Below are 23,889 nucleotides of genomic sequence, written 5' to 3'. Positions count from 1 at the left end.
ACTGAAATGTGAATAGCAAGAGATTTCAAATTACTGAACTGCAGAAACAGAATTTACATATATCCAGGAAGTCCTACCCAAATGTTACCTAGATAGGAGTCTGATTAGGATTGCCAAGTCCTCCAGGGCTGGCGACAGGGGACTTTTCTGCTGTTTGGTGATGTATCACACCAGGCACGTTGCACGGGGACGCTCTAGGAATTTGTGGGAAACTATGTTTTCACGTGGGGACGCTCTAGCAATTTGGGGGGAAACTCTATGGTATCATAGAGTATCATAGAGTTTCCCTCCCAAATTGCTAGAGCATCCCCACGCGAAAGCATACCATAGAGTTTTCCATACTATATAGTTTCCCCCCCAAAAAAATTGCTAGAGCGTCCCCGCGCGAAACCATAGAGTTTCCCACAAATTCTTAGAGCGTCCCCGTGCAACATGCCCCGCGCGTTATGTCACTTCTGGGCATATGGTGATGGGACTCTTGGGGGGGGGGATCCCCCTGGCAGCTTTGCCCTGCCAACGGGTTGGGAGCTGCCAAAGCAGGGGATCCCCTGAGCCCAGCAGGAGCTTGGCAGCCCTGCATCTGATGTTGCTGGAACCCTTGTTTGTAGCCTGTTAACACACTGAGTAAATCATCCTGCAGGGGGGCACCAAAATCCACTGTCCAAGTTGAACTAATGGAAGCATATTAAATGTTCTGTATAGTCTGAAGGCCACATGAAATGCTAATGTAGAAGAAAGTGACTTCTTTCCCTGTCTCTTTACAATCAGGGAACAATTGGCTTAAAAGGCGACCGTGGCCCTCCAGGGACAAGTGGGTTTCCAGGACCCCGTGGAGAAAGGGGCTTCCCTGGCAATCCCGGATCAGGGATTCCAGGACCAACTGGTGCTAAAGGGGAAAAGGGTAGTTCAGGGTTCCCTGGCACTACAGGACTTCCAGGTAAGACCCAAACAAACTGTGCAGCATATTGCAAAGTTAACGGCAACTGTGTGTCTTTGTGTATGTGTTTGGGGGGTAAATCAGGAGAGGGTTTGGAAAGAAAAACGCAAACATTCTCCCTCCTGACTTCCTCAGTCACAACAGCAGCCCCATCATCTAGGGCTTGGAAGTCAAAACCAAATGCTGAGATTCTGACCCTCTATCTGTTTAGTTGGATCCTCCGCTCACTCATGGAATACAGAGGCTCACACCCAGGGCCAGTCCTATGACGTGCAGCACCCTAGGCAAGCCCACCGCCTGCTACCTGCCTCGGCGCTGCCCCAAACACTGCACCCTACCGCCCACACAGCGAGGAAGGCAAGATGGAGGCGGGAATGGGAGAAAGGCGGCAGAAAAGTGAGAGAGCCGGAGCAAGCAGGAGAAAGGCATCAGGAAAGCGAGAGAGCTGGGGGGAGCAGGAGAAAGGCATCATGAAAGTGAGAGAGCTGGAGCAAGCAGGAGAAAGGCATCAGGAAAGCAAGAGAGCTGGGGTGAGCAGGAGAAAGGCATCAGGAAAGCGAGAGAGCTGGAGCAAGCAGGAGAAAGGCATCAGGAAAGCGAGAGAGCCAGAGCAAGCAGGAGAAAGGCATCAGGAAAGTGAGAGAGCTGGAGCAAGCAGGAGAAAGGCATCAGGAAAGCAAGAGAGCTGGGGTGAGCAGGAGAAAGGCATCAGGAAAGCGAGAGAGCTGGAGCAAGCAGGAGAAAGGCATCAGGAAAGCGAGAGAGCCAGAGCAAGCAGGAGAAAGGCATCAGGAAAGTGAGAGAGCTGGAGCAAGCAGGAGAAAGGCATCAGGAAAGCGAGAGAGCTGGAGCAAGCAGGAGAAAGGCATCAGGAAAGCAAGAGAGCTGGGGTGAGCAGGAGAAAGGCATCAGGAAAGCGAGAGAGCCGGAGCAAGCAGGAGAAAGGCATCAGGAAAGCGAGAGAGCTGGGGTGAGCAGGAGAAAGGCATCAGGTAGTGAGAGAGCAGGAGCAAGCAGGAGAAAGGCATCAGGAAAGCGAGAGAGCTGGAGCAAGCAGGAGAAAGGCATCAGGGAAGCGAGAGAGCTGGGGTGAGCAGGAGAAAAGCATCAGGAAAGCGAGAGAGCTGGAGCAAGCAGGAGAAAGGTAGCAGGAAAGCGAGAGACCCAGGGGCAAGCAGAAGAAAGATGGCAGGACAGTGAGAGAGCCAGGGGCAAGCATGAGAAAGACAGCAGGAAAGCAAGAGAGCCAGGGACAAGCAGGAGAAAGGTGGCAGGAAAGCAAGAGACCCGGGGGCAAACAGGAGAAAGACGGCAGGAAAGCACGAGAGCCAGGGACAAGCAGGAGAAAGGCAGCAGGAGAGCCAGCGTGAGAGAGAGAAAGGTGGCAGGAAAGCGAGGAAGCCAGCACGAGAGCGGGGAAGGCATCTATGAGTGGAGGGTGCCCAATTCAGCTCCCCTCCCCAGGGCTGGCGCCCTAGTCAAATGCCTAATTTGCCTAATGGGAGGGCCTGCCGTGCTCACACCTACATCTTCTCAGAAGAGAATCAGGGTTTGCTCTGAATTACAGATGGGTGGAAAGATGTGCCCATTCAATCGCTGCATCTTTGTCTTGCATTTCCAGGGCCTAAAGGTGAAACTGGGCAGGCCATTTTCTTGCACGGTGCTCCAGGGCCAGCCGGTGTTCCTGGGCCTCCTGGCCTACCAGGCGTCCAAGGTACCTTGTCTCATTTCCATGCAAGGCGTGTCCGGGACTGCTTTCACCCCACCCACAAGTCTCCGCTTGCAGGAAAAACAGTAAATATGATCTACTGTCTTTGAACTGTACAGGTGACAAAGGTGATGCGGGGATCCCAGGAAGACCTGGCCTGCCAGGTGAAAAAGGTGGAAGAGGCCCACAAGGAATTGGCTTTCCAGGTGCTCCAGGACTTCCAGGTATGATGATGATGATGATGATGAAGATATTGGGTTCATACCCTGCCCTCCACTCCGAATCTCAGAGTCTCAGGGCCGCTTACAATCTCCTTTGCCTTCCTCCCCCATAACAGACGCCCTGTGAAGTAGGTGGGACTGAGAGAACTCTCCCAGAAGCTGCCCTTTCAAGGACAGCTCTGTGAGAGCTATGGCTGACTCAAGGCCATTCCAGCAGCTGCAAGTGGAGGAGTGGGGAAGAACCCAGCTCTTCCAGATAAGAGTTCACACATTTAACCACTACACCAAACTATGCCATGAAAAGTAATTGGAACATTTGAAGAGAGTTTCCCAGTCGAGAGAATATCTTTTGAAGGGAATGGAGGGATGTTCTAGAGCAAAAGACCCTGCCCTCAATACTCACAGAGCTGCTGTCTCCCTTTGCAGAGACCCTGATGATGTCTGCTTTCAGCTAGTGTAGGGTTGCCAGCTCAGGGTTGGGAAACTCCTGGATCTTTGGGGGTGGAGTCTGGAGAAGGCAGGGTTTGGGGAGGAGAGTATGATGTCCTCAGGGTTATAATAGCAGAAAGTCCACCCTACAGAGCAGCCATTTGTAACCTGGAGATCTTTGTAACCTGGAGATCTGCTGTAATTCTGGGAGAACTCTTAGAATCTCTGCGTCTGTGTCACAGGAATCATTCACAAAGAAGAAAAACTGCAATTTTGCTTGCCGTTCCAGGTATAGGTTACACCAGGGCTTTTTTTGTAGCAGGAACTCCTTTGCATATTAAGCTACACCTCCCTGATGTAGCCAATCCTCCTGGAGCTTACAGTAGACCCTGTAAGAAGAGCCCTGTAAACTCTTGGAGGATTGGCTACATCGGGGCGGGGGGGGGGGCGTGTAGCCTAATATGCAAAGGAGGTCCTGCTACAAAAAAAGCCCTGGTTTGCAAAGTGGTGAGCAAAACTTAACTTTCCACCTGTGACAATCTCAAGAGGCAACTGCTGTCTCACGTGGTCCACATTTGCTGCAAATCATGATCTTAACAAGTGGTGGTATGGAGGCAGCCATCAATGAGCATAAAATAAGTCGATTCACATTCCGTATTTATAGCTCACCTGTTTTGAAAGACAAACTGAAGGTGGTGGGCAGGAGCAGTACAAAGGTGTGCTCGTCTCACCTGGGCCTTCTCATCCCTCCCTCCAGTTCCTTCTCCTTGCAGCTGGACGGGCTGGCCATGAATACGCTGTGGGGTGCGCAGCAAGGAAGGAGAAGGTGGTCACAGTTGGCGGGCAGAATCCGTCTTGCTGTGGCTCCCGGCCTGTGGCTACGGTGGGGCCCTAAGGCTTCTCCCACCCTGGAGGTTCCCAACCTGCCGGCTCACATTGGACCAGTGGGGAGTGGGGGAACCTTCTCCGATGTCACTGGCGCTATGACCTCACTTGGGGGTGACATCATCGTGCCGGCGACATCGCACACTGGCCACTCTAGCCGTTTCCGGAAAAACTCTATGGTTTTCCTGGACGCTCCAGCAATTTGAGAGGGAAAACTCCATGGCGTGTGTGAAAAAAGTCCCCTGCTGGAGGATGTGGGGGACTTGGCAAGACTTCCTTAACCCCTTTCTTTCTCCTTCCCCACCCCTTACCATCCAGCCTGATACAATGTGCAGGGGAAGATGAAAGCTCAGGCATAATTTTGTGATAATAAAAGGGATAATGTGGCATTTGGGTTTTTTAGAGGGGTTCACAGGACATTTCGAAGAGTTGAAACGGAGAGCCTTCCCCCCGTAAACCAAATATCCTGCCTGTGGCCCCATCTAATTTAAAATCCTGGCAACAGCCCTCTGTGGCTCCCTCTTCTGCTGGCCAAGTCTGTCCAAGGAAGGAAGAGGCCAAGTTAAGATCCAGGCTGAGGCCTCCAAGCCTGGACAGCCCGGCAGTACCTTTTTTGTAGTAAACTCTACAAAGTGCCAGGCCTGCCTCTGCCTTCTCTAGATTGTCACCACATTTTGTTGGCAGGAGTTAGATTTCTACTGTCCTCAGGGCTGGATCTAGGGGGGAGCAGAGGGGGCGCTTGCCCTGGGCACCACTGGAGAGGGGGCACCGAATTGGGTATGCAATTCATTCTATTCTATGGGCCCATAAGGGGGTGTCATTAATTTTGCGCCCCCTCCTCAATGACGGTCCTGCCTGTCATTCTGTAGAAGTTCTAACATTGATCTCCTGGGAAGTCTTCACTAATTTCTTCCAGCTGCTCAGATCCAGAGCTAAGATAAACCCACACCTCTACTGCCTACCGTAAGAAGTACTTCAAGTACTTGAAGGGCTGTCATATAGAGGAGGGTGTGGAATTGTGTTCTGTGGTCCCAGAAGGTAGGACCAGAACCAGTGGGTTGAAATTAAATCAAAAGAGTTTCTGGCTCAACATTAGGAAGAGCTTCCTGACCGTTAGTGCGATTCCTCAGTGGAACAGGCTTCCTCAGGAGGTGGTGGGCTCTCCTTCCTTGGAGGTTTTTAAACAGAGGCCATCTGACTGCAATGAAGATCCTGTGAATTTAGGGGGAGGCATTTGTGAGTTTCCTGCATTGTGCAGGGGGTTGGACTAGATGATCCTGGAGGTCCCTTCTAACTCTGTGATTCTAAGAAACAGCATTCAGTTATCTTCATAAGCTGGTCATCACTAGCTTTTGTTTTCTCCTACCTCGAATCAAAACAATCCCCGAAATATATTTTATTTGCGGGGGTGGAGGGTAGATGTGGGCATTTAGCATGCTCTGTTAACAATATTGTGTGTTGATTTGGTTTTATAGGTTTCCCAGGGCAGCAAGGCTCACCTGGTCCCATTGGGGAGAAGGGCAATCCTGGTTCCTCCGGGTTACCTGGAGTACCAGGGTTGCAAGGCCCCAAAGTAAGTGCAAGCTTCTTGGGCTAACTTGGGAGAAGGGCAACTGCTGGGACTGGCTATAATGACCACTTAGATCAGGGTTGTCCAATGGCCCACGGGTCAGAATCAGCCCGCCCAGGTCAGTCTTGAGGAGCTTCTTTCTCCCCCCTCCTGTCCTTACCCTTTGGAGCTCTGAGGCTGCTGAAGTTCCCAGATCCTTTTTCCTTGTCTTTGCAGGCTGAAACAGGAAGCAATTCTGGGCTTGCAAAGCTGCAAATAAAATGTGGAATGGACTTTCCATTAAGGTCTCTGTCCCCAGATAGACTGCTTTGGGAGTAGTTTATCCGGGCACAGAGACCTTAATGGAAAATCCATTCCATGTTTTCCTTGCAGCTTTGTCTGTATTGCAATGTGTTCTAATGGAGTGGAGCTCAGTTTCACTTTCCATTGTTTATATAGCCTTGCTGGAGTTGTGTGACCTTGCAGGTAAAGGCTTGATGCTTTGAGCCAGCATGTCTTTGCTGAATGGACTTTAGAATTGGTGTCTAGTGAGTTCTTTACCCTGGGAATCCACTGAAGAGCCATTGCCAATCTGAGTAGACCTGGAGGCAGGGGGAGAAACTTGCAATGCGCAGCCATTTCAGTTTTTCCTGGGCTCAGAGCATTTTATAGTTTTGATTTGTATTTTTAGTTTCTGCTGTGATCCTTGTGCTTTTTCTTGATGTCTTATTTTGAAACTTGCATTGCCAAATCCCACTGTTCCCCCGCCTTTCCATTTTAAACAAAAAATTGCAAGAGTTTTAAGCGTGTTTCTATTTTAAGTAAAAAATAATATCTTTGTGTTTTTCTGTATCCTTTATAAAGTTTATACCTCCACTACCTGGCATTACATTTTGTGATATGCATGGCCTGGCTCCACCAAATCCTATTTATGTCAGATCCATCCCTCATAACAAACGAGTTTGACACCCCTGACTTAGATACTCACCACCCCTGCCTGGCCACAGAGGCTAGCAACCTTGATTTCCGACGTTTGTCTGCTCTTATCTTCAAGGTGTTCCTCATAATGTGGGAAATCCCACCTGGCAACATCTCTGTGTTCTCCTAGCATTAGTGGATAGGTGAGATTGGGAGGTATGACTGCATAGGACTTCACTGAGGCAGAGGGGAGGGGGGGGGATAGAGGATATCGTAAACATTAAAACAGAATCTGAATATCCCACAACCAAGGTAAAACAAAGAATGAGGTGTATATTATTCAGGAGCCACATAGTCAGTAGACAAGATCAAGTATGTTTTTAAATACATACATACAATTGGAGACCTTTAGATTTTTAATTCAAATCAGTACATGACATTCAGTTTCTACCTCCCCTGCAACCTTGGTGTTCCTGCACCCTTGGCTGCCTCTTGTTGCTGACTTGTATGAAGTTTCTCCTCATGGTTCTTTCTCCAGTTGCTCCTTTCCCCTCTTTGCCTTGTATCTGCTTGGTACATAATTACCTCAGGTCACTTCATATCATGCTGTTGGCCTGTTCCATCCTTTCCCTTTCAGCTATTCTACCTCATTTGCCCCCACAACTCTCTTTCTTCCTGCTTTCACCCCCGCCCCGCCCCCTCACACACACTTCCTGCTGACTTCAAGTACGGTAGCTTCTGTCCTTCCTAGGATCCATGTGACGTTTCCAGAGCTTGTCCTCATTCTGTTGCTCGTACCTTCATCCCCACAAGCTAGAATGTTCGTCATAATTCCATAACATCATAGCGGCTTAGTGAATGGTTGACCCAGAGAGGGTGGAGAGGAGGTTGCATGCGGTAGCCAGTTTTTACAATTTTAGCTTAATTGATCTTCCTGTCTTATTAGGATGAAACTGGATGTAGCTTTGAAAACCTTTGTCTGATGTTATGATGGCTGGTCTTCTGTTTTATTTTGCCATTATCATCAATGACTTATTATTCATATGTCAAGGGTGACGCTGGTGTAGGCCTCCCAGGTCAGAAAGGGTTTCCTGGCCCAAAAGGACGAGATGGCATTCCTGGACCAAAAGGGGATCAAGGGCTGCCTGGATTAATAGGAGAAAAAGGATTCCCGGGTGCGCCAGGACAACCAGGTCTCCAAGGTAACTCCTTTTCTGTAACTGGCTAAAATTGCTCTGTGGTAATTTTTTTCTCTGCGTGGAAATGTGAATGAGATGAAATTTGTAAGCCACCTGTCAACTGACTGGCCATATACTTCATTTTATGAAGAGAGCGTAGATGGATTTCACAGGTCTGAAGAGTGAATTACAAATATAATCTGTGGTGTTAACAGCCTCTGGGCCTTGCAAAAATACAGGCTGTTCTGAGAGGAAGAGGAGCTGGTGGGCAGGCCTTTGTTGCATCTCATCTAGGCTGAGCCCCACATCTTGCTGGGGCTGGAAAACATCCCTCAGTCATGAGGGTATTGCTTAATGGGGACAGTTCTGATGAATAGGGTGATATAAAGGAAAGAAGAAAAAAATAAGGATCAAGTCAGCCAGGTGGAACCTCAACTATACCTATGACTTATACCAGGGCTTTTTTTTTGTAGCAGGAACTCCTACAGGGCTCTTATTCCAGGGCCTACTGTAAGCTCTTGGAGAATTGGCTACATCTGGGGTGTGTGGCCTAATATGCAAAGGAGTTCCTGCTACAAAAAAGCCCTGACATACATTTATTTATTTCCAAAAATTACATTCCACCTTTGTGCCCAATCAGAGCCACCAAAGCAGCCAAGCATTAAAATAAGCAGAGGGGAGGGACGGTGGGGGAGGGATGGTGGCTCAGTGGTAGAGCATCTGCTTGGGAAGCAGAAGGTCCCAGGTTCAATCCCTGGCATCTCCAAAAAAGAGTCCAGGCAAATTGGTGTGGAAAACCTCAGCTTGAGACCCTGGAGAGCCGCTGCCAGTCTGAGAAGACAATACTGACTTTGATGGACCGAGGGTCTGATTCAGTATAGGGCAGCTTCATATGTTCATATGAACGTTATAAAAAAACCATAAAGCCAATTTAATCCGCATCTAAGACACATGTGTAAAAACACGGAAAACAGCCATTAAGACATAGGAGAGGAAAGAGAAGGGAATGCCAGACAAAACAGAAAAGAGTCTTTGTTTGCTGGTGGAAGAGAGGGATGGAAGGAGACAGGTGAATACTCCTGAAGAGGGAGTTCAATAATTTTGGCTCCTTAACCAAGAAGGCCCTGTCTTTGACTTGCCACCCACCTAACCTCAGAAGGCAAGGGCAGCCAAAGTGGAACCTCAGAAGATGAACTTAGTGAGATAGGTTTGTATGGGAGTAGGTCGCCCTCAAGGTTTGCTAGTCCCAAGGTCAGTAACTTGAACTGGGACCAGAGACAATTGAGAACCAGTGTAGATGGGCCCAAAACTACAGTGATTCAGTCCTGACAACCCACTCCCGGAATGGAATCCTGGCTGCAGCGTCCTGTACTAGTTGAAGTTCCTGAAGCTTTTCAGGGGCAGCCCCACGCAGAGCGCATCGCAGTAATCTAATTTCAAGGGCCTACACGAAGCTCTGCTGGGACTAGACTTGTGTGTGAATCCTTCTATCATGCTTCTGTGTGGCACTGGGTGTCAAAGACTGTGGGACACTTTTCCTGCTATGACCTGATAACCTTTAATGATCTTGGACAAAGGGTACTTGAGAAAGAGCTAATGTCATCTCCCGCTTCTAAGATTTTTATGGTTTTATTACTTGGATTTTGAATTGATCTGCATTTTTACATATATGAGCTACTAGCCAAGGGGCTTAGAAGGGTGTGATTTGGCTTAGGAGAGTATTGCGGTAAGCCAAAAGGCAAGCTATCCATTGAGTATGAATGGATGGATAAATGTTCAATTTTCCATTTTAGGTGATTCCGGTCCTGCTGGATTACCAGGTCTGCAGGGATCTCCCGGTGTGCCAGGAATAGGTCCACCTGGCCCTCCTGGTCCATCAGGTCAAACTGGGCCTCCAGGACCCATAGGTAATTTTTCTGATTTGTCGTTTCCTTTTTAGGGCTGCCAATCCCCAGGTGGGGGCAGGCGGTCCCCCGGTTTGGAGACCCTCCCCCCGCTTCAGAGTCATCAGAAAGTGGGGGGGGGAGATATGTCTGCTGAGTACTCCATTATTCCCTATGGAGACTGATTCCTATAGGGCAGGTATCCCCAACCCCCGAGCTGTGGATTGCTACCGGGCTGCAGCCTGGTGCGGCACCGCGAGGGGAAAGAGGTAGGGCAGCGAGGCTGCATGGCATAGGGGGGCAGTGAGGCTGTGCAGTGGCACAGGGGGGTGGAGGGACTGAATTCGGTGCCCCCACTCTGCTGACCCTGGGGCCTGTCCCCGGTACCAAGAAAGTTGGGGATCACAGCCATAGGTTATAATGGAGAATTGATCCACAGGTATCAGGGGCTCTGAGGGGGCTGTGTTTTGAGGTAGAGGTACCAAATTTTCAGCATTGCATCTGATGACTCTCCTCGAAAAATCCCCCACATTTGTCACACCCCTGATGGCCCCTGTCACGTCTCGCCGTGGCCGCTGCTCTCCTGGTGGCCTGGCTTGGGCCTGGGTCCGTTTAGGCTTCCCAGAGGTCTCAGAATGTGGGAGAACAGAGCTGGGTTACTTCACCCCTCTGTGCGGGTGTCATCCCCGGCTGTGCTTGGGCTCCTCCCTTTCCCTCGTTCAGCCGCCCTTCTGTTGCAGCAGCCTGCTTCCTCACTGACCTCTCAGCCTCTGGCCTTTTATACTGTCCCCGGCCCCCTCCCTTCCTCCTTGGCCCCACCCCCGGATAACACCACCCTCGCTTATAAGCGAGGACACTGTGGGCGGACTTCCTGGGGCGTGTGCTCTGTGGGATGGCTGAGGGCGCCGCCACGACTCGAAGTTCCTGGGCTTCCAGCCTTCTCCGTGGCATGCCATTCCCTCCTCCCTTGCTCCGCGGCCGCAGCCGTGGCTTGGCCACTGCTCCTGGGGGTGGGCACGTCAGCTCCGTGCATTGGCAGCCTCGGCGGCAGGACTGGCCATGCCGGGCGGCCGGGAGGTATCTCGGGAGGTGTGGGAGGGGCTCCCGTTGGAGTCCCGTCACAGCCGGGACAGGACAGTATTGTTTTAGGAACTGTTATATAATTTTATCTTAATTATTCCAGGATCTACAGGGTCAAAAGGGGAGAAGGGTTACACTGGCGTCCCTGGGCGAGACATGCCAGGGCCGAAAGGAGATAAAGGTAGCCATGGACAACCTGGGCTCCCAGGTTTGCAAGGATTGCCGGGTCTGCCTGGCCCACAAGGAAAAGAAGGGCAGCCAGGTTTCCCAGGTACTCATTTTGTCTTCTAACAAACAACCGCATGTTATGTTACCACCTCATTGATAGGTTAAAGCAATACGTTGTTGCAATACTTGGGGATAGAAGGAGATTGGCCCAGGTTAGCCTGATCTTGTAGATTTCAGAAGCTAAATAGGGTCAACCCAGGTTAGAACTTAAATAGGAGCAGGCCTGGCGGTAGCGATTCTAGTGCCCCAGGCCGAACCCTGTGCCCTCGCCCCCTCCTAGCGTCCTTTCGCACTCTCAGCCTGCCCCTCTCCCACTTCAAAGGGAGGCGGGAAGAGGCCATGTCCTTCTTTCTTGTGAAGAAAGAAGGAGGCAGATTCTTTCCGGCCCCTTTGAAGCGGGAGAGGGCCAGGCAAGGGACGGGCATGGGTCACACGTTCTTTCTTTGACAACGTGTGGCTCGACACACCCTGCCCCTTGCCCGGCCCTATCTGGCTTCAGAGGGACCTGGAAATGAGGCCACTTCCTTTCTTCACGGCTTCATTTGAAGCGGGAGAGGGGCAGGGCGGGCTGAGCTACGTGTTCTCAAAGAAAGAACGTGCGACCCACACCCATTCCTTGCCTGGCCCTCTCCCGCTTCAGAGGGACCCGGAAAGAGGCTGCCTCCTTTCTCGCCTCTTCCCGGCTCCCTCTGAAGCTGGAGAGAGCCAGGCAAGGGACGTTTGGGTTGGCGTGAGCAGGGAGGTGAAGGGAGCCACCTACTTTGCTGACCGCCATGCGCCGGCCCTGAATAAGAGACCATCTAGGAAGTCCAGGGTTGTTACGCAGAAGCAGGCAATGGCAAACCATCTCTTGCCTTACAAGGTCACCAAAAAGTCAGCCACAACTTGACACTTTCCACCACCACGTGAGGAGGAAGGAAAAGGCAGTTTCCTTTCCCTTTCTGGAGTATCTTCATATCAGAAAGAACCCCATGATATGGAGTGCAGAACTCCTCGGCTGTGGTCCAAGATGGCACTGAAGAACATGCCTGGGAAGCGTTAGAATTCTGTCAGTAGAAGGAATTAACACAGCCGAAGAGTGGTTTGGACGTCCTGAAAAAAACCAAAACCGATTTCCCACTCACCTCGTTTCAGTCTCATTGCTCCTTTCCCATGCGGGGCTGCTGCTGGATTTCGCACAAGCCGCCTCAAGCTTGCAAGTTGCCCTGTCCCTTTTCAAGTTCCTTCCATGGCAGACAGAAACCGGTTTTCAGCGGATTCTGCCCACTGCAAAGGGAATTTGAAGAGAGACGGATCAACTCACTGGTCCGGGGCAGTTTGTGCAAAATCCAGCAACAGCCCCATGGAGAAGAGGAGAGTGAGAGCGGCGTAAGTTTAGTGGGAAATCAGTCCAAGTGTTTGAGTCTTCGTCATCTGGCTGCTTTTCTGGTCCGGCCAGTTGAAACTCCTGAGGAATGATTAGCACGAATGCTAGTGCTGAGTATATTTTCACTGCAAGAGACTATAGAGGTGGCTTGGGACCCCGTCATCTCTTCTGGCTTAAAGCAGGGACACTGGACACCAAAGGTCATGAGGTGGATAAAGAGGCTCCAGGGAGCCTTGCTTGGGTGCAAGCCAGCATCCCCGAGGGACAAGAAAGATGCTCAGCTATAGCCCGTTCAAAGAAGCTGCTGTCTACAAGACAGAACAGAATTCTGTTATCAATTAATAGGGATTCACTTTATTGATTTACAGATTTATAGCCCATCATTCTGTCATGAATCACAGCTACCATGCCTGGAGCTTTAAAAACAGCAACAATCACCTATAGGTTTTCATCTAATCAATAAACAATATGGAGTGACAGTGTACAAGTTATATGAAATCAAGGCTGAAAGTCAGAGGACTTTAAGACTTGATTTCATGTAGAAGCTCAGGATTTAGGGGAAAGCAATTAAAAGGTAAAGGTAAAGGTAGTCCATCCTTCCGAGGTTGGTAAAATGAGTACCCAGCTTGCTGGGGGGAAAATGTAGATGACTGGGGAAGGCAATGGCATACCACCTTGTAAAAAGTCTGCTGTGAAAATGTCATGATGCGACATTTTGCACAGAGGACTACTTTTACCTTTTTAGTCCCCTATGCAAGCACCAGTTGTTTCCAACTCTGGGGTGACGTCGCATCACGACATTTTTACGGCAGACTTTTTACGGGGTGGTTTGCCATTGCAAACAGAGAAGGAGGCAAAACAATTAATGCAGACATAACAGACTCTTTGGCACCCTAAATATTCTGAAAGATAAGAAAATAAGTGAAATTATTTTTGTGGTGAGAACTGGAATGTTGATGTTTTAATTCATTTGTTGAATCCTAAACTACTGTGGAAGATTGTTTTGGTCTCGTAATGGAAAAGTTATCAAATGAATGAAAAAGCAACAGATTTTATTTTATCAGTTTCACTTTACTTTGTTGTGCCTTTCCCAGTGCTCCTGAGGGGAAAAAATGCAAGATGATTTTAAAAAAATAAATTAATAACTGCTGTCTCAAGTTGTCTCACAACAGTTTATATGACAAATGTCTATTCAGGAAGAGAACCAAGGAAGGCAGAGTTAAACAGTGGGCAAGTAAATTGTTTAAAATATATCATTTAGACATAGGGGTAGGTTTTAGTTGGAGATCAGTGCTGGAAGTTAGTTGGATAGACCAACTGTGGCAGAGCAATGGAACTATGTAGCAATTTAATTACAGATGTGTAAACAAATTATTCCAATTTGATTTTAGGAATCAAAGGAGAAATGGGAGTTATGGGAACCCCTGGAATCCAGGGTCCTAGTGGCCCTGTGGGATCTCCTGGACTTCCTGGTGAAAAAGGTAATAATTTTTTTGTAGATTAACCAATGGAGTGAGGTCAGGTTTCTGGCTGAATTCTGGCTGGAGTTCATGACTCCATTGTTAAAGATTGTGAATTTGCTGGTAACACAGTAACTCTGTCGTGTTAGAGGTATCATTTGGAAGATCAATTTATATATCCCAAACAGTTCAATGGATCGTTGGATCAAAATGAGATTGAGAGTTCTTTAGTATAAAAACAAAAACATAAGTTTATTTCTACAGGGATGGGGAACTGGGATGAAAATAAGAAACACTAGCAGCTACATCCTATGACTAAGAAAGTCACATTGCTAATGGAGAATCTTCCTCCTTCTCCTTGACCTCTCTCTTCCTAGACAAAGGAAGTCACTTGACTAAAGTATTTCCTTCTGTCTGTCTTGAACCTACTGCCCACCAGCTTCATTAGATGTCCTAGAGTTCTAGTATTTTGGAGGTGGTGGTGGGGGGTTCTCTTTGTCAGCTCTTTCCACCTGATGCATAATTTGTTAAATCTCTATCACATCCCCCTTAGTTGTCTTTTCTCTAAACTGAAAAGTCCCAGACTCTTAGTCTTTCTCAAAGGAAGGACTTCCAACACCCTAAACATCTTGGTTGCTGTCTTCTATACTTTTTCCAGCTCTGCATGTCCCTTTTGAGATATTGTGACCAGAACTATACACATTATGATGATGCTCTGTATTCTTGGTGCTCGGGGGGGGGGGGGCACAATGTCCAGGCCCCACTGGTGGACGTCCTGATTGCACCTGGTTTTTTTGTGTTTTTTTGGCCACTGTGTGACACAGAGTGTTGGACTGGATGGGCCATGACCTGATCCAACATGGCTTCTCTTATGTTCTTATTATTCCAAATTAGGCCCCCCATAGATCTGTGCAGAGGCATTACAATATTAGCCAGATTGTTCTCAATCCGTTTCCCAATAACCCTGAACATAGTGTTTCACCAGGTCTTCTCAGAACCAAGTCCAAGATCGCTACCCCTCTGATTGTCTCTGTAACCAACTGTTCCAGTGCACAGTCATGTATGATGTCTAGGAATCTCATTTCTACAGCATGCCTCAAGCACATGTTGACCCAGTCAATGTGAGGGTTGTTGAAGTCTCCCAATATTGAGAGCTCTGCTTTAGAGAGCCAGTTTGGCGTAGTGGTTAAGTGTGTAGACTCTTATCTGGGAGAACCGGGTTTGATTCCCCACTCCTCCACTTACAGTTGCTGGAATGGCCTTGGGTCAGCCATAGCTATTGCAGGAGTTGTCCTTGAAAGGGCAGCTGCTCTAAAAATGCTCTTTCAGTTCCACCCACCTCACAGGGTGTCTGTTGTGGGGGGAGAAGATATAGGAGATTGTAAGCCGCTCTGAGTCTCTGATTCAGAGAGAAAGGCGGGATATAGATCTGCAGTATTCTTCTTCTTAGTCACCTCCCTTATTTCCTTCTCCATCTCAAGATCTGTCTGAAGGGTTTGATCAGGTGGGTGATAGCATACCCCCACTTTTCAGTATCCCTTAGGGCCCAGTATTTCCAGCCATATTGCTTCTGTACTCCTGAGAGGGGTCTGGTGTTCAGTGCATGTGTGTTTTGCAGGTGACACTGGTTTTCCTGGAGTGCCAGGACTCAGAGGTGGCCCTGGTTACAAGGGTGAAAAAGGTGAGGCCGGCCTGCCGGGAGAGCCAGGGAAAATGGACCACGTCGACATGGAAAGCATGAAAGGGCAGAAAGGAGAAGAAGGAGAAAAAGGTCTGTAAAGCTGAACAGCATCTCCCGCAGGGTCTAGTCACTTTAAGATTGGTCATATTGAATTTGGGTGGTGCTTATAGCAGTGACAAAGCAGATACCATTCTGCAAGGCTTTTTTTGGTAGAGAAAGCCCAGCAGGAACTCATTTGCATATTAAGTCACACCCCTGAATCTACCATTGTTCTATACAGGGCTTTTTGGTAGAAAAAGCCCAGCAGGAACTCATTTGCATATTAGGCCACACCCCTGAACCCACCATTGTTCCATACAGGGCTTTTTTGTAGAAAACGCCCAGCCAGGAACTCATTTGCATATTAGGCCGCACCCCTGAACCCACCATTGTTCCAGCAGGAACTCATTTGCATATTTGGGCACACACCCTGACACCAAGCCAGCTGGACTAGCGTTCCTGTGCATTCCTGCTCAAAAAAAGCCCTGCTTTCAGTTGGCCCCTCAAGGTTGTGATGCCAGTACATGGAGAACTGGGGCATTTGTTTATTCTCCCAAAGGAGCAGGGACATAGCCAGGATTTTAAAAGTGAGGGGGGGGGGTTAAAAAGTCGGGGGGCACCCTTTCCCATCCACTGCAGGGCTTGATGCTTCTCAGAAGCTTTCTGGGGTAGGGGCAAAAGTGGGAGGCTTTGAAAATAGGCAAATCGAGGCAGTCAGTCCTAAAACTTTGGAGTCGAGAAGGGAGTGCACCTTGCGTCCTTCCACCTCCCTCTCCCCCCCATCCTGGCACTTTGCCGTCAGCAGCTCCATCCGTCCCCCCCTCCCCAGCCCATTCCACACGGCCTCCTGCTCTTCTGCCTCCCTCCTCTCCGCCTGCTGCTTCCCTGCTCAGCTCTCCCAGCTCCGGCTGCCACTGATGATGCTTCACTGGCTCAGCTATGGGTGGGGGAAAGGGGGGAAGCAGGCTGTGCCCCCCGTGGGCCCCCTTGAAGGCAGGGGGCAGCCTGGAAGTCGTGGGGCAAGGCCCCCACTGCCCCTCCCAGCTATGGGCCTGCAAAGGAGATGGCTCCTGGTCCCACTGACAGATGGCTGTGGAATGCCCAGAGCCATTCCTACCGTTACTCGAGTCCAGTTGGACCTTAGAGACCAACAAGATTTTTCAAGGTATGTCCTGACTTGCCTAGCTCAAGCTAGCCTGGTCTCATCAGATCTCAGAAGCTAAACAGGTTAGTACTTGGATACGAGTCTTCCTGGAAATACCGGAGGCGGGAGGCAGAGGCAGGCTTTATTCAGCTGCCTCTCTGAATATCCTCCAGGCCCCCGGTAAGGGTCTGTCAGCAGAAGCCGCCGTGACTTCCAGGTGCAGATACACTCATACACACACAAAGACTTTTGGGTTCTGAGTTTTCAAGAGTCAAGGCTCCTTTTGTCAGCTTAAACCCCAAAAATCTTGTTGGGCTTTAAGGAGGTACTGAAATCTAGCTCTTCTATTGCAGATTAGCACAGCCATACTCTGAAACAGGGATGTCAAACATGTGTCCTGGGGGCCAAATCAGACCCCCAGAAGGCTCTTTTCAGGGCCCCAGGCAACTGGCTGTCATCTGCTTCCTTCCCCTTCTCTCTTGCTTCTTTCTGCATTGTAGCTTGCTTTGGCAAGGCTTGTTCAATCGCACAGGAGCTATAGAGCAAAACCTCTATTTTCTCCATTGGTTGAGGCTTCTCGCCTACCTGGTCCCTTGGGGAAGGAAGAGAAGAGCCAGAGCTTCCTTTGCCCAGTTCCCTGGATTCCGTGGGAGAAATACAAAGAAAGCACCTTTAAGACCAATGGGGGCTAATGTTTTAAGCGTGTTTTATTTTAAGTTTTAAAAAAACTTTAATTGTGTCTGTGTCCTTTATAAAGTTTATGTCTCTGCTACCTAATCTTAAAAAGGTACACACACGGCCCGGCCCAACAAGGTCTCATTTATGTCAGATTTGGCCCTCATAACAAATGAGTTTGACACCCCTGCTCTGAAACCTTCCTACTATTATATAGGGCTTAACTTCTGATGTGATGGGAAGAGAATGACTGAATGAGCTGGTAGTTTAAACTGGACTTTAATTGTTGTGCTTTCCAGGTTATCAAGGAGCACACGGTGAGAAGGGGACTCAAGGAGATCCTGGCACAACAGGCGTGCCAGGGAAGGATGGTGATCCCGGTTTACCTGGCCAACCAGGTAAGACACCTGGCTTTCTACCCAGCATGACTTCTGGCTATAGCCTATGGCTGTTCTACACTATGGTGTTGCCAAGGACACTATATTACCATTCCATTCCAGGGGCCTGCAAAACAGCTGTTCCGCTGGGCTTTTGGCTGAGGCAGGCGGGTGGGCGTCCTCACACCATCTAATCGGCCTCCCTGTGCTGACTGCATTGACTACCATCCTGACAACCAGGGACCAGGCCGACGCTGTTGATAATTGACATCCAAGACACCTGTGATTCCTGCCTCTCAATCTGTGAATGGTGTTTATACCACTGACACCGCCTTATTTCATTCTATTTAATGGTTTTAACTGTTTAATTTTTAATTGTTTTATTGTACGATTTTAACTGTTTTGTTGTCTTGTAATCTGCCCTGAGCCCATCTTGGACTATAAATTCACAAAAAATAAATAAAATAACATAAACATATATCCTGGGTGGCCAAACTGTGGTTTGGGAGCCGCTTGTGGCTCTTTCACACAGATTGTGTGGCTCTCAAAGCCCCCACCGTTCCGTCAGCTGGCTTGAAGAAGGCATTTCTGTCTTTAAATCACATCGCCAAGCCAAACCAGCCCAGCGGCTTAGAGAATGCTTCTGAAGTTAAAAGTTGCTTTCTTTCCGCCTCTCCCTCCCCACCTCTAAGTGTTCTTTCCACCTTTCCTCCCTGTCTTGCGGCTCTCAAACATCTAATGTTCATGTCTCATGGCTCCCAAGCATCTGACATTTTTTTCTCTGTGGCTCTCAGATTGAGCAAGCTTGGCCACCCCTGCTATATCTATCAGGGCCACGAGCAACTGAGGCCATCAGAGCAAGAACCTTCTTGGTTGCAGCCCCAATACTCTGGAACACCCTCCCAGAAGCCATCAGGGCCCTGCAGGACTTATCGCAGTTCCGCAGGGCCTGTAAGTCCGAACTGTTTCGGATGGCATATGACATCTAACGGGAGGGGGCTGCCAACACATCTGGAGCTATCACACTTTAGTACTAACTGCCTAGGATCTGTACGCATTGAGAAAGGAAATATTATATGCCTGAAGTAACACCATTGCGATGTATCTGATCGTTTATTTTTTATTTATTTATTTATTTATGATTTATATCCCGCCCTTTCCAGCAAGGTGGCTCCGGGCAGCTTACAACAGATAAGTCGAAACATAAAATTAAATTGGTATTTAAATATATAAACATTTAAAACATTCAAAACATTTAAAACCTTAAAAACATTAAGCATTACGGCAGTATGTATAGCAAGAATCTGGTAGAGCTACATTTAATTTCCTGTGTCAGTTAGGTGTAAGCTAGCCGGAAGAGGGTTGCGTGCGGAACTGAATAAAGTCCCGCAGGGCCCTCACCTCCTCCGGCAGCTGGTTCCACCATGTAGGGGCCATAACAGAGAAGGCCCTGTCCCTAGTAGATTTTAGGCGGGCTTCTTTTGGCCCAGGGATAACGAGAAGATTTTGGGTTCCCGATCTCAGTACTCTCTTTTAATTGTTTAATTGTTTTAATATTGTTTATTGTGTATTTTATGTTGTTAGCCGCCTTGAGTCTGCATAGAATAGGCGGAATATAAATATAACGTAAATAAATAAATATGCATGAGTAGAAGCTATAAGCTTTATCACAGTGCATCTCGGTGAGCCGTAAGGATTAATCTGACGTTTAATACTTCCTTTTCCCATTCAGGGCCCAAAGGGGACGTAGGCTCTCTAGGGTATCCTGGCGAATCAGGGTCACCTGGGTCTAAAGGAGCAATGGGAGAAATGGGTCTGCCAGGTAAGGTTAACTTTCCACCTTTGTGAGTGCCTACGCTTGGTTGTGTTGTAGTACCCCGAACATTCCGATGAAGAATTCCTTTGCAGCAAAGAATATCTCATCACATCCTATAAATGCTTACCCTTAGGGCACTCAGGAGAAAAGGGCGTGCAAGGTCTTCCGGGTGATCCAGGCACACCAGGGTTTCCAGGACAGAAAGGTGTGAAAGGGGAGAAAGGAGAAACTGGACTTCCTGGAATTGGCATCCCCGGGATTCCTGGTGAAAAGGTATCCACCATCCTCCATGGAGTTATACTCAGCATCCTAAACAATAGACAGACTCGTCTGCTAAACGTATTTATTTCTAATTTAATGACCATACCTGATTGAACAGAATAATATAGCGGGTTCAACGCAAGGAAGAGGCGAGGTGGTAGTGACCATAGCTCTTTTACTCAGTACAGCATAGTACTGGAGAACGGGGCCTGGAGAACGGGGCCAACTATATACACTTCAAGGTTCCTGTGCAAAGACGCCATTGGATCATTCAAACCAGCAGGGGGCTTCTGATTGGAGCAGGACAGCAGGGATTTGGATCCTGCTGTCCATTGTTCCCGAGTCTCCAAGCTCAGTCCTAAAGGCTCCAATGATATCAATGCAGGAACACCATTGATATCCATACTTTAGTTCACATACACAACAAACAGGCATAAGACCCATGCCAAGCTAAGCCAATGTAGTGGGGGTTTTTTTAAGCAGTATACTAGACATTGACATGTGTGTAGATATAAAGGGTCCAAATAATGGCTTCTGTAGTGCTAGGATACAATTCAGTATTTGTCACAAGAAACTAACAGCCAAAGATTTTTCAGGGCTGTTTTTAATCAGTATCTACAATGTAGTCTTGCTCTCCTCTTTCTGACAACCGCACCTTTCCTTCTGGCTTCGGATGTCGCCCACCCAGTCTCAGCTTCCTGGCTCTCCTGTCCCCTTTGCTCTCTGAGCCTAGTTCCCTCCGCCTCATTTGTGTTGGGCCCTCTCCGCGAGCTCTTTGCCCATCTGGTCTCTTTCTCTCGGTCTCGGACTCCTCACCCCATTGAAATCAGCAGTGTGAATCAACCCATTACTTCTGCTTCTCTGCTGCAAAACATCCTCAGAAGGGGATAATCGGTGATGCAGAAGGTGTGTAGAAAGATGAACCTGGCAACTCTGCCCCACAACTGTCAGCACTTAAACTGATACTGATTTCGCACTAGGGCTTGTTCCAGGTGGAGAGCCCTTTTGCCCCTGGTGCTTCTCTCTGTTTTCATACAGGCTGCCGCAGAGCTACAAGTAGGCACGCCATTCTCCCGCAGCAAGCAGAAACCACTTGTAAGAGGATCTTGCTTGCCACACGAAAGCGGTGCACCAACTCGCAGCTCCACGGCAGCTTGTACAAAAATGGAGAGAAGCACCCGGAGCAAAAGGGTTCTCCACTCAGAACAAGCCTAGTGCAGGGCTGGCTTACCCACTAGGCAAACTAGGCAGTTGCCTAGGACGCCGGGAGGAGGGGGGCACCAAATTGGGCTCCTCCCCTCCCAGTGCCCACGACAACCGCCTAGTTTGCTTGGCTGCCTGCCTCCCCCCCGCCACCCTTTCCTTCCCTTGCATTTCGTCATCTAATCCTTTGAAATGCGCACAGGAGAAGGCTTCGCTCCTCCTCAGTTCCAGGAAGGAGGGAGAGAAGCCTTCTCTTGCATGCACTTCAAAGGATTAGATAGCACGCCACCCGCATCGAAGCCGGTAGGGCCCAACCTTGGCACGGCGCGCTCTCATGGGGGGGGGGGTGGAATGGAGTGCTTTGCTGCAGCACTGTGGAGGGGGAGGGGGCAGCAATGGGGGGCAGTGGGCAGGGAGCCTGCCTGGGGCGCCACACACCCTAGAACTGGCGCTGGCCTAGTGCGAAATCAGTCTGACTCTCTGCTTTCTGACACAGAGCTCCTATTGGCTGTTTGAGCTCTGCTATCATTGGCTCCTCTGTTACTAGGTGATTTTTCCCCCCTTTCCACCACATAATTTCTGGAATGTCCTGCTATTAATAGTATGTTGATTTTTCTATTCGTTCTTCTACTCTGCAGGGAGAACAAGGAAGGGCAGGTCTTCCAGGCCTACCTGGGGAGAGAGGCGAAAAGGGTGTTGTGGGACTTCCAGGTAGTCCCGGTTTTCCAGGTTCCAAAGGGCAGCCAGGTGTTCCAGGTGTTCCTGGTAAGTGACAGAAAGCTTTTTTAAAAAAAAAAAAAAACCTATGCACTAAATTAGAGCTAACGGAACTAGGTTCTCAAATAGTAAAATTAAACCTATTGTGTGCACCTGTGTTTTAAAGGTATTCTAGGAACACCAGGAGAAAAGGGTGAAAAGGGATTGCCAGGCTTGTCTGGGTCTCCTGGCTTAAAAGGTCAAACAGGTAGGAATTCCCTTTTAACTTTCAATAATGTGTCAAGCATCGATATTTCGAAATAATCAAGCTTTTGTTTTTAATCAAAGACTTGTTTTATTGAAAGTCCATGACTTGTTCCAAGGACGGGTACCTTGGAAGTAATGCTGGGTCCAAAGCTGAATAGTATCTTATAGACTGCTTCAAAAGGCAGGGTTACAGATAACTTCAAAAGAATAACATAAAGATGCAAATGGGATTGAAGGTTCAAAGGCTACTCGCTACTATCTCTTTTATGACTAAGGAATGTTCACATCTCCATTTCTCACACATTCCCTGTTAGCTGATAAGACCTGGCTGTGTGAATCTGGGGGAGAGGCACTTTACACTGTTTAATACAAGGTTACGCTAAACATCCTGGGAGCAGAGAGATTTATTATGCATCCCCAGGGGGGAAGGGAGAAAAAGGGGGGGGGGGGAATAGAAGAAAGGTATGGAAGAATTAAACAGTTAGAAATAGCATGCTTGACATAATGCTCCTCTAGTGTAAGAACAGTTACAGGTAAATGAATGCAACCCTGTTTTGTGTGTTCTTTCCATAGTGCTGGAGAACTGCCATCTCAGCCCCAGTTATATCTGTCTGGTATAGCCAGTTTGGTGTAGTGGTTAAGTGTGCGGACTATTATTCTGGAAGAACCGGGTTTGATTACCCACTCCTCCACTTGCACCTGCTGGAATGGCCTTGGGTCAGCCATAGTTCTCCTAGGAGTTGTCCTTGAAAGGGCAGCTGCTGTAAGAGCTCTCTCAGTCCCACCCACCTCACAGGGTGTCTGTTGTGGGGTAGGTGGGGAAGGTAAAAGAGATTGTGACCACTCTGAGATTCAAAGTATAGAGTGGGATATAAATCCAATATCATCATCATCATCTTCTTCTCCTTTTCGCCTCATTACATGGAACTGTTTCAGAGTGTGTGTAAAATTTATACCTGCTTATATGTATTTGTCAGCTTTTAGACCTATGTAGGCCATGAAAGTCTTTTGCCATAATAAAGGGTAACGTGCTGAAGAACTTATGGTTTGTGCTAAATCAAACTAATATAGTTATCCTCCTAGAATTTATACTTTGCGCACAACCAGATTCCAAAGTCTAAGTCATTATATTACACCTTATGTCACGGCTGGGGCCGGGTCAGGCAAAGTCCAGAGGCAGTCCGAGGTCTGTAGCCAGTAAGCAGGAGGGTCCGAGGCGCCAAATCCGAATCACTGTAGAAGTATCGCAGGTCTGAGGTCCAGAAGCCGAGGTCAGGGAGTCCAGAAGTCCAAAGCCAAAGTCAGGGAGTCAGGAACCAAAGTCAAGCCGGAGTGGATGCTAGAATGTCAGGGAGATGACTAGTTGCTTCCACAAAGCTTCCTCCCAAAGCCTACAGCTATATAGCCCTCTGCTGGCTGTTGCCCGTTTGGGCTAATTGCTGGCTCAGGGAGGCAGCCAGGATCCTGTTACCACTCAAGCATCCTTGCTCTTAGAAGGGCCAGAATCCTCTCAGAACTCAGGGCTCAGGGAGCGTCTTGCTTGTGAGCGTGCCGCCCTCCTCCGATCCCTGAGGTCCTGCCGGAGGCGGTCACGCACACGAGCCACCCGAGAGGGCGAGGCAGGGGGGCTGGGATCTTCTCCAGCAGGAGGCAGGGGCACTGGTGCAGGTGGCAGGGGCACAGTTTCCTCATCAGACTCAACTTCCTCTGAAGGGTCCCCAGCACCCATGACACTATCCCCCCCCCCAGGGCCCCCCTCCGTCGAGGGACCTGGAAGGTCGGGATGGTCGTTGTGGAACTGGTGCACCAAGTCCGGGGCATGAAGATTGTCCTCGGGCTCCCAAGACCGGTCTTCTGGGCCGTATCCCTCCCAGTCCACCAGGTACTG

At 48.9% G+C, this 23,889-nt stretch overlaps 1 protein-coding gene across 1 annotated transcript in view; it reads left to right on the top strand.

The window, feature by feature from the left end:
- The window catches only part of COL4A1 (collagen type IV alpha 1 chain), a 237,364-nt gene that overhangs the window by 173,750 nt on the left and 39,725 nt on the right, over positions 1 to 23,889 (top strand). Inside the window, exons 26-39 of the mRNA XM_060259360.1 lie at positions 769 to 937; positions 2,559 to 2,651; positions 2,765 to 2,869; positions 5,656 to 5,753; positions 7,699 to 7,849; positions 9,619 to 9,732; positions 10,892 to 11,059; positions 13,774 to 13,863; positions 15,461 to 15,613; positions 17,681 to 17,779; positions 19,491 to 19,580; positions 19,708 to 19,847; positions 21,677 to 21,803; positions 21,922 to 22,002. Of these exons, the coding sequence (XP_060115343.1) occupies positions 769 to 937; positions 2,559 to 2,651; positions 2,765 to 2,869; positions 5,656 to 5,753; positions 7,699 to 7,849; positions 9,619 to 9,732; positions 10,892 to 11,059; positions 13,774 to 13,863; positions 15,461 to 15,613; positions 17,681 to 17,779; positions 19,491 to 19,580; positions 19,708 to 19,847; positions 21,677 to 21,803; positions 21,922 to 22,002 (1,678 nt within the window). The remainder of the gene's footprint in view (positions 1 to 768; positions 938 to 2,558; positions 2,652 to 2,764; positions 2,870 to 5,655; positions 5,754 to 7,698; positions 7,850 to 9,618; positions 9,733 to 10,891; positions 11,060 to 13,773; positions 13,864 to 15,460; positions 15,614 to 17,680; positions 17,780 to 19,490; positions 19,581 to 19,707; positions 19,848 to 21,676; positions 21,804 to 21,921; positions 22,003 to 23,889) is intronic.

The sequence above is a fragment of the Heteronotia binoei genome, chromosome 1 (genome assembly GCF_032191835.1).
Source record: "Heteronotia binoei isolate CCM8104 ecotype False Entrance Well chromosome 1, APGP_CSIRO_Hbin_v1, whole genome shotgun sequence".
Taxonomy (NCBI): domain Eukaryota; kingdom Metazoa; phylum Chordata; class Lepidosauria; order Squamata; family Gekkonidae; genus Heteronotia; species Heteronotia binoei.
This window is presented reverse-complemented; position numbering and strand designations above follow the sequence as displayed.